Source organism: Tupaia chinensis, unplaced genomic scaffold (assembly GCF_000334495.1).
Source record: "Tupaia chinensis unplaced genomic scaffold, TupChi_1.0 Scaffold000184_1, whole genome shotgun sequence".
NCBI classification, from domain to species: Eukaryota; Metazoa; Chordata; class Mammalia; order Scandentia; family Tupaiidae; genus Tupaia; species Tupaia belangeri.
Window position 1 is genome coordinate 3974964 of NW_006159659.1, and position 7030 is coordinate 3981993.

At 39.1% G+C, this 7030-nt stretch overlaps 1 protein-coding gene across 1 annotated transcript in view; it reads left to right on the forward strand.

The window, feature by feature from the left end:
• The window catches only part of PTCHD1 (patched domain containing 1), a gene marked incomplete at its 5' end in the record, with an annotated part of 60103 nt that overhangs the window by 42638 nt on the left and 10435 nt on the right, over positions 1 to 7030 (forward strand). The window contains one exon of the mRNA XM_006146685.1: positions 1492 to 2152. Coding sequence (XP_006146747.1) covers positions 1492 to 2152 — 661 coding nt within the window. The remainder of the gene's footprint in view (positions 1 to 1491; positions 2153 to 7030) is intronic.

Genomic DNA, 7030 nt, shown 5'->3' on the forward strand with positions numbered 1-7030 from the left:
CGGGGCTCGAACCATGGTCGACTACATAGGAGTCCAGTGACATAGCCATTACGCTAACTGCTGGTCCCTACGTACTTATAATTTTTAGGCCTGGGTCAGTAAAAGAACAAATTCAGAAATTAGTTGCTGGGAAGAATCTTCATTCACCTGCTGGCATTCCCAACCTAGAGTTCATGGTGAGGGGCTCAGAGCTCAGATTGTAGAGTCAGACTGTGTGCTTCTTACTAAGTGTGTGACCTTGACCAAGTGACATGACTTTTCTGGTTCAATTTTTTCATCTGTAAAATAAGGCTCGTACTTGTGCCTACCTTGTAGTTTATTATAAGTTTAATTATAAGGGTTAAATGACCTAATTTGTATAAAGGGCCTAGAACTGTGCCTGGCATGTAATAAAAACTGTTAAATTGGTGCATGTATTCTTGTGTGCACTTTGATGGCAGGCGTACAGTACTGGGGCACAGCAAATTAAGCATGAGGCAAAGTGTGTAGAGTAAGTCCGGTTGTGCCCCTTTGGCATGATTGCTATGTGTCCCAGCCATCCTCTTACAGTTGCTGCTCCCTTTCCATACATGCAGACAAGTAAAGCCAGAGACCGCAGGGCCCTCAAGGTCAATTTCTTGTCTTTTATGATACAAAATGAATGAATTGGATGAGGATGTCATTTAGCTGCCCTACAAATCGGCAACAAGAGATGGGCATGCAGAGGATGTCTGCATTCAGAATTGTACCTTAGTTCACTTATTACATTATATTTTTCAAGAGGGAGACTAAGTGGGGCATCTATATAAAATTTTTTAGCATTATAGGCCAATTGGATTGCAAATAAAGAATGTGGAGATAATGCTGGTACTTTAATGCTGCACATCTCCAACTTTACCTGCCTGAGAATCCCCTGGCAGTCTTTGTAAAACCTGGATTCTTAGGCTCCATCCCAGAAATTATGATTTACAGGTCTGGGGTGAGGCCTGAGAATTCACATTTCTGGTAAGCTTTCAGATTGTGCCGATGCTGCTAGACCAGGGACCATGCTGTAGAACCACTGGTCAAATGCCTATTTTGCATCCCTACCACCTATGTCTTTTATTTCTTTTTAAAAAATTCATGATAGAGTATGTACATGGACAAGAGAAAGAGAAGAACCTTCTACAGGGCTTGCTTGGGCATGCACACACACACACACACACACACACACACATACCTGCTGTGTTTCCAAGTTGATCAGGCTGGGGACTTAACCATGGTTGGCATGTAGCCTTCAAGTGCACAGTCTGGCATGCCACAACTGCGTCACAGAGGCTGGGCATCTACCATCTATTTCTGATCTAAGGTTGAAACATTTCATTTGAACTTTTTAGCTTAGAGATTAAATGAATGGCTCTCCCCTCCAAAAAAGAAAGAAAGAAAGAAAAATGTTTAAACCCACAGAACTAATGTCACTTATGAATGTCTAATTTGTGGTAATAAAAACTGACTCTCATTTTTTCCCTATAGTTGCATGCTGCTGTGACCAAGATCCAGGTTCCAAGGCCTGGTTTTAATTACACATTCGCCCACATATGTATCCTGAATAATGATAAGACTTGCATCGTGGATGACATAGTGCACGTCCTGGAGGAGCTAAAGAATGCTCGCGCCACCAATCGGACCAATTTTGCCATCACATACCCGATCACTCATTTAAAGGACGGGAGGGCCGTGTACAATGGGCACCAGCTTGGGGGCGTCACCGTGCACAGCAAGGATCGGGTGAAATCTGCGGAGGCCATCCAGCTCACTTACTACCTGCAGTCAATCAATAGTCTCAATGATATGGTGGCTGAGAGGTGGGAGTCCAGCTTTTGCGACACTGTCAGACTGTTCCAGAAGTCCAACAGCAAAGTCAAAATGTACCCTTATACGTCCTCGTCACTGAGGGAAGATTTTCAGAAGACTAGCCGTGTGTCAGAACGTTACCTGGTCACCAGCCTGATTCTTGTGGTCACCATGGCCATCCTCTGCTGCTCTATGCAGGACTGTGTCCGCAGCAAACCCTGGCTAGGCCTGCTCGGGTTGGTGACTATAAGCCTGGCCACTCTCACTGCAGCCGGGATCATCAATCTTACTGGTGGGAAATACAATTCCACCTTCCTCGGAGTCCCTTTCGTCATGCTAGGTAATTACCACCCTTCGTTTTTCTGTTTCTTCCTGCTGGTGGTGGTGACTGAGTTCCTAAAAAGCCAGAAAGAGCTATCTAACAACTATGTTTCATTTATAGTGTCTTTGTTTGCCCAGAAGTCCTGGGACCAATTCTTTAAAGTGCTGGTCATCAGCAAGAAGCAACTTAATCTGGTAAATGGGCCAGAAGTCTAATGTACTGGGTTCCAGCCCTGGTTAAGTAGCTATGTGGTATTTAGCAGATATCAAACCAATAATATGTGCTCCTGTCTTAGGATGGGCTTCCCCAGAAGCAGACCCTAAGGATTTGGATACAAGTAACTCATTTGGGGAGTGAGCACCAGGAAGTATGGGAGTAAATGAGACAGGAAGACAGACAATTCAGGGTATATTAATGAACAGGTTATTTTTACAGGTACATGTGGCTCGGTGCTAGTGGAGGACTTTGGGGATCCTTATAGAACATGCCTCAGAGAAGTTCTCCCTGAGGGGTGAGGAAGCTAAGCTATTTACCCAGAAACCCTGTGTGTGGTTGATCGAGGGCTGTTCCCCAGGGTAGTAACTCGGCATTTCCCAGGGAAGATGTATCACACTACTGCAGCAAAAGAAAGCCCTCAGGTGACTGTGTACTAAGAAGACTTCAGTGAGTTCAAGAATGGTGAATGGAAGGACACAGATCGGATACTAAAAGTGTCTGCTACCCTCAGTTTTTTTTGGATAGAGGGGATGTGAGCATCACACAAAAAGACATGATAAATGCACAAGAACTTTAGAAGCAACATGTGAGACATCAGTAGGAAGGTATCTTTTTTCCTGTTCTTTTTTTTTTTTTTTGAGAGATTTTCACTATAGGGCGCGTGCGCTCGCCAGACAGACAGAGAGAGACATAGAGACAGAAAGCGAGAAATCACCCCCCAGTGGGGATGGCCATGCCGCAATCCCTTCTCCTCCATTCTCCTCTCGGGATCTTGGGCAGGCACGCACACGCGCCCGGCTTGAGTTTTAAGCCACCGGGTCCGGGACACGAACCACGGTCGACTATGTGGGAGTCCAGCGACATAGCCATTATGCTAACTGCTGGTTCCCTCTTTTTTCCTGTTCTTGCTATAACCTCAGGAGAATGTTTTCAAGAAATGGTAAAGTGGTAACAGGTGTGCTTCCAGTGTATTCACTCTAGCACAATGACAGGGTTTCCACAGGCCAAGGATTTAGGTGGTTAGCTTTCCCCCTCTTCTGTAGCAACTTCCCATAAATGCCTTTAGAAAAATTAAAGTGTCATTTGGAATCAGATTCTAACATGACAAATGAAGTGGCATTTTTTTTGTTGACTGAGAAATAACTATGGTTGAGTTCATTTGAATGTCTTATGTTCTGTTGTAGAGTAAAAGAAAGGCATCTCTTTGGGAAATTTTAGCTGTGTTGTGGTTAAATGATACTCAGGGCTGGTGGGGCCACAGGCTGCAGAATTATATCCTGCCCTTGATGCTCTGTGGCCTACGAGAACTGAGACTCAGTAAATATATACTAGTAGCTTTCGTGAAAAGTGGAGCACTGTTGAGAGACTGAACAGCCTGAGAGTTTGGAGGCTGCTAAACTTCCTCCTGAATCAATCTGTTAAGAAGGCAGCATAATTTGCCTCTTTAAAATAACCTAAGACCATGTGGAATCTGGGGAGGTTCCTTGAAGAATGAGTAGGACTGAGTATTAGTAGATTCCAGGGAGGTTTGAGTCAAGGTTTAAATTAAGATGTTTTTCTCATGATTAGTCACATGCTTGAATATTTGGGAATTTTGTTTTTGTTTTGCTTTTAGTTTTTATTTTTAAAAATACAGTGCTTTTTCTTGTTGCTTTTGTGGAAGGGAGATAAACAGGAAAGAGAACAGGATAGGGAATTGAAGGGGGAAAATAAGGCTCTTAAGGTGAAGAAAAAAGGATGTTGGAGTTAGGTTATTACCAGTGAGCTCAAAGCATATTTCTATATTTAAAAGTTCTTTAAAAATTAAGTGTACTAAATAACATTACATTTAAAACTTATTAAATCTTATTTTTTGTACTTTTAAAAGAAGTTTTAAAGATTATAAGTAAGAGTCACAAAAAATATATATTATTGGTGCAGAGAAGAATATAAGAGACAGTAAGATGGGAAGATGCTATTAGCAGGGAGTGTCTTCATACAACAAATCCAAAAATAGTACCACAACTGTGCAGAGACTAAACATCACTAAACTTTACATCAGAGTTCAATTCAGAAAAATCTGGCATGTACAGAAAAAGAGACAAGGCACTGCAGGTGCCCAATACTCCCTTGTTTGCAATTTGTGAGGAATGTTACATGCATTGATTCAATGGCAGTTTTCCCTGCTGGCAATCAATGTGAAACCCTTCCATACACTTTCAGCCCAAAGCATTCTCAAATTACTTAGTCACAACATAAAAGGAAGCTACGTGTTTTAATAGCTACGGCCCATTTGTAATAAATACTTTGCACGATGTAATGGGTACTTACAATGCTCATAAAGCTAACAGTGACTGGATTTAGGATGGTTGCCCTTCTGTATTTCTCAGGTAAACTCTTCCTTTTTAGAGTCTGATTGTAAAATAAAATATAAGCCAGAGCTGGTTCATAAATGTTGCTTCAAGGCCGAGGTTTAATTCTGTTATTTTGATGACAAGTCCTAAAATATCAGTAAATTTTTCAAATGACCAAGAAGAAATGCAGTGCTAAGGGTTTTGCACTAGGAATCAGTTAATTGTCCAGTATTTTACATTTTCTTATCTATAACATAAAATGGTTATGTTTAACCTAGGCAGATTTAAGTAAAATGCCCTGAGTTAGTGTTACAGAAATACAACGTTAAATCAAATAAAAAATATATAGCCTCATTTCACAGGAAAAGTATCAGAGAAAAAGCCTTGAATGTAGGCATTTCCTTGGTTGTCAGTAGGTCTATAATGTGATAAACATTATAAATGTAAAATTCAACAACTAAACATTCTCTGTGTGATGCCGGTCACATAAGGCCAGATCCAGTCAAATGCCAAAATGGCAGATTTAGAATGGAAAATTTTAGGACTACGTGTATCAAGCAGTATTAACCTGACAAAATTCCAGAAGAGAGAGGAATTTGGATAAACTCTGCGAGTTCACCATAATGGGATGTGTCTGTGTGTTTCTAGCCAAGATGATATATGACATCTCTGGCAATATGAATATATCCTACACAGATGAATCATTTTGGCAATGATGTAAGCATAGACACATCATGATTTAGAATGTTTTTAATCAGTGTCGTGCATATTAGACAATCCTACTTCTGCCAAAACCTCTGTCCAGATGAGTCAGAGCAGTTTATTTAGAGCTGAAATCCTAAAAGGTCTACAAGTATTATAAATGCTCATTGACATTTTTTAGTTACTATAATTTGGAGAAGAATTTATTTGTTCTATACCCCTTATCATGCATAAAATGATATCCCCATCTTACCAAAATATATCGATATCAAGTAGTGAGATACTTGAATTGCCATTTGTAAACATATGACACTCATCTTTTTAAGCTCTTATGGAATTTCCTCTAAAGCATGAAGATTTACACTATTGTTCTCCAGTTTAAGATTTAAGAAATTGGCATAGGTTTTGTATGTGCAAGTTCTCCTTACAGCCTTAATATTTGCACAGCTTTGCTAAACAGATACAAATAAAAAAGGGAATGGAATGTTGGAGAATATAGAAGTGAACAGGAAAAAAGGTTTTTCTTCCTTCTGTACCTGGAAAGTTTATTGTTTATTTACATTCCATATAGCTAAAAGGGGAGCATTGAAGTCATGGTGAAAGAGTTTGCACATTAGTTTTCATATGGTGATCTAATTTATAAGTATCACTTTTCATTTATCAAGATACAAGAGACCCAAAGATTGAATGAGATGAAAAATACTTTTTCATCTATTCATCTATTCCAAGTGTTTAGGATTTTGAGATCAAATGTTAGATCTGAATGATCCAATCAGGCTACCTCAGATTCAAGGATGTGAAAGGAAGAAAGGATGTGGATTAAGTGCTGGAAGGAGAATAATAGCAAGGAAGTGTGGCTTCTCTCAGCTATGTATTTTAAGATTGTATTTAACAGAAACCAGAAGATTGAGTTCAGTTCTCCAAAAATGTGTTCTCATATTATGCCACTTGAAATGCGACACAATATATGGAACTCATAGAAAGGGGTAGGGCCAGGGGGGACGACAAAATTTCTTGTACAAGAAATTTAGTTCCAACTGAAAAATTGAAATTTTAAATTATTTTTCAGATTTAAATTATCTTTCAGATTTGCTTTCTTAATGAGTACTCTTGATATATTTCTAAACTCATAAGAAGCATGGCGGGAGGATCAGTCAGATTATAATAAAGTTCAAGCCATATGAAATTGCCAATATCGAACCATTTCTGACCTACAAAATTGGCACCAATATCCAACCATTTTTGAACTACAAAAACACTTTTGTATGGTTCAGCTTAATGCATTATTGTAGAAATCTATTATATGTAACAATATGACAATGTGCGTTATGGAATAAAAATGTATTAGAGTGTTGTGGAAATTTTCTGTTTAGGTATAAATCAGTAATATGTTCAGTAGTTTCTAGAAAAAATTATTTATAAGGGTTTTATTCTTGTTTACATTTTTGTGTACATCTGGTTTAAAATAAGAGTAATTCCATACTATAGTTTCAAAGTTTGTTTCCAGAATATATATTTTGTTATAATGGTCCATAGTCATTATATGACTAATTTACAAGCAGATTATGTAATCTAGTTTTGTGTTTAGTTCTCACCCTTTTATCCTTATGCTCCACCAATCATATTATAGTGAGGGGTGGGTGAA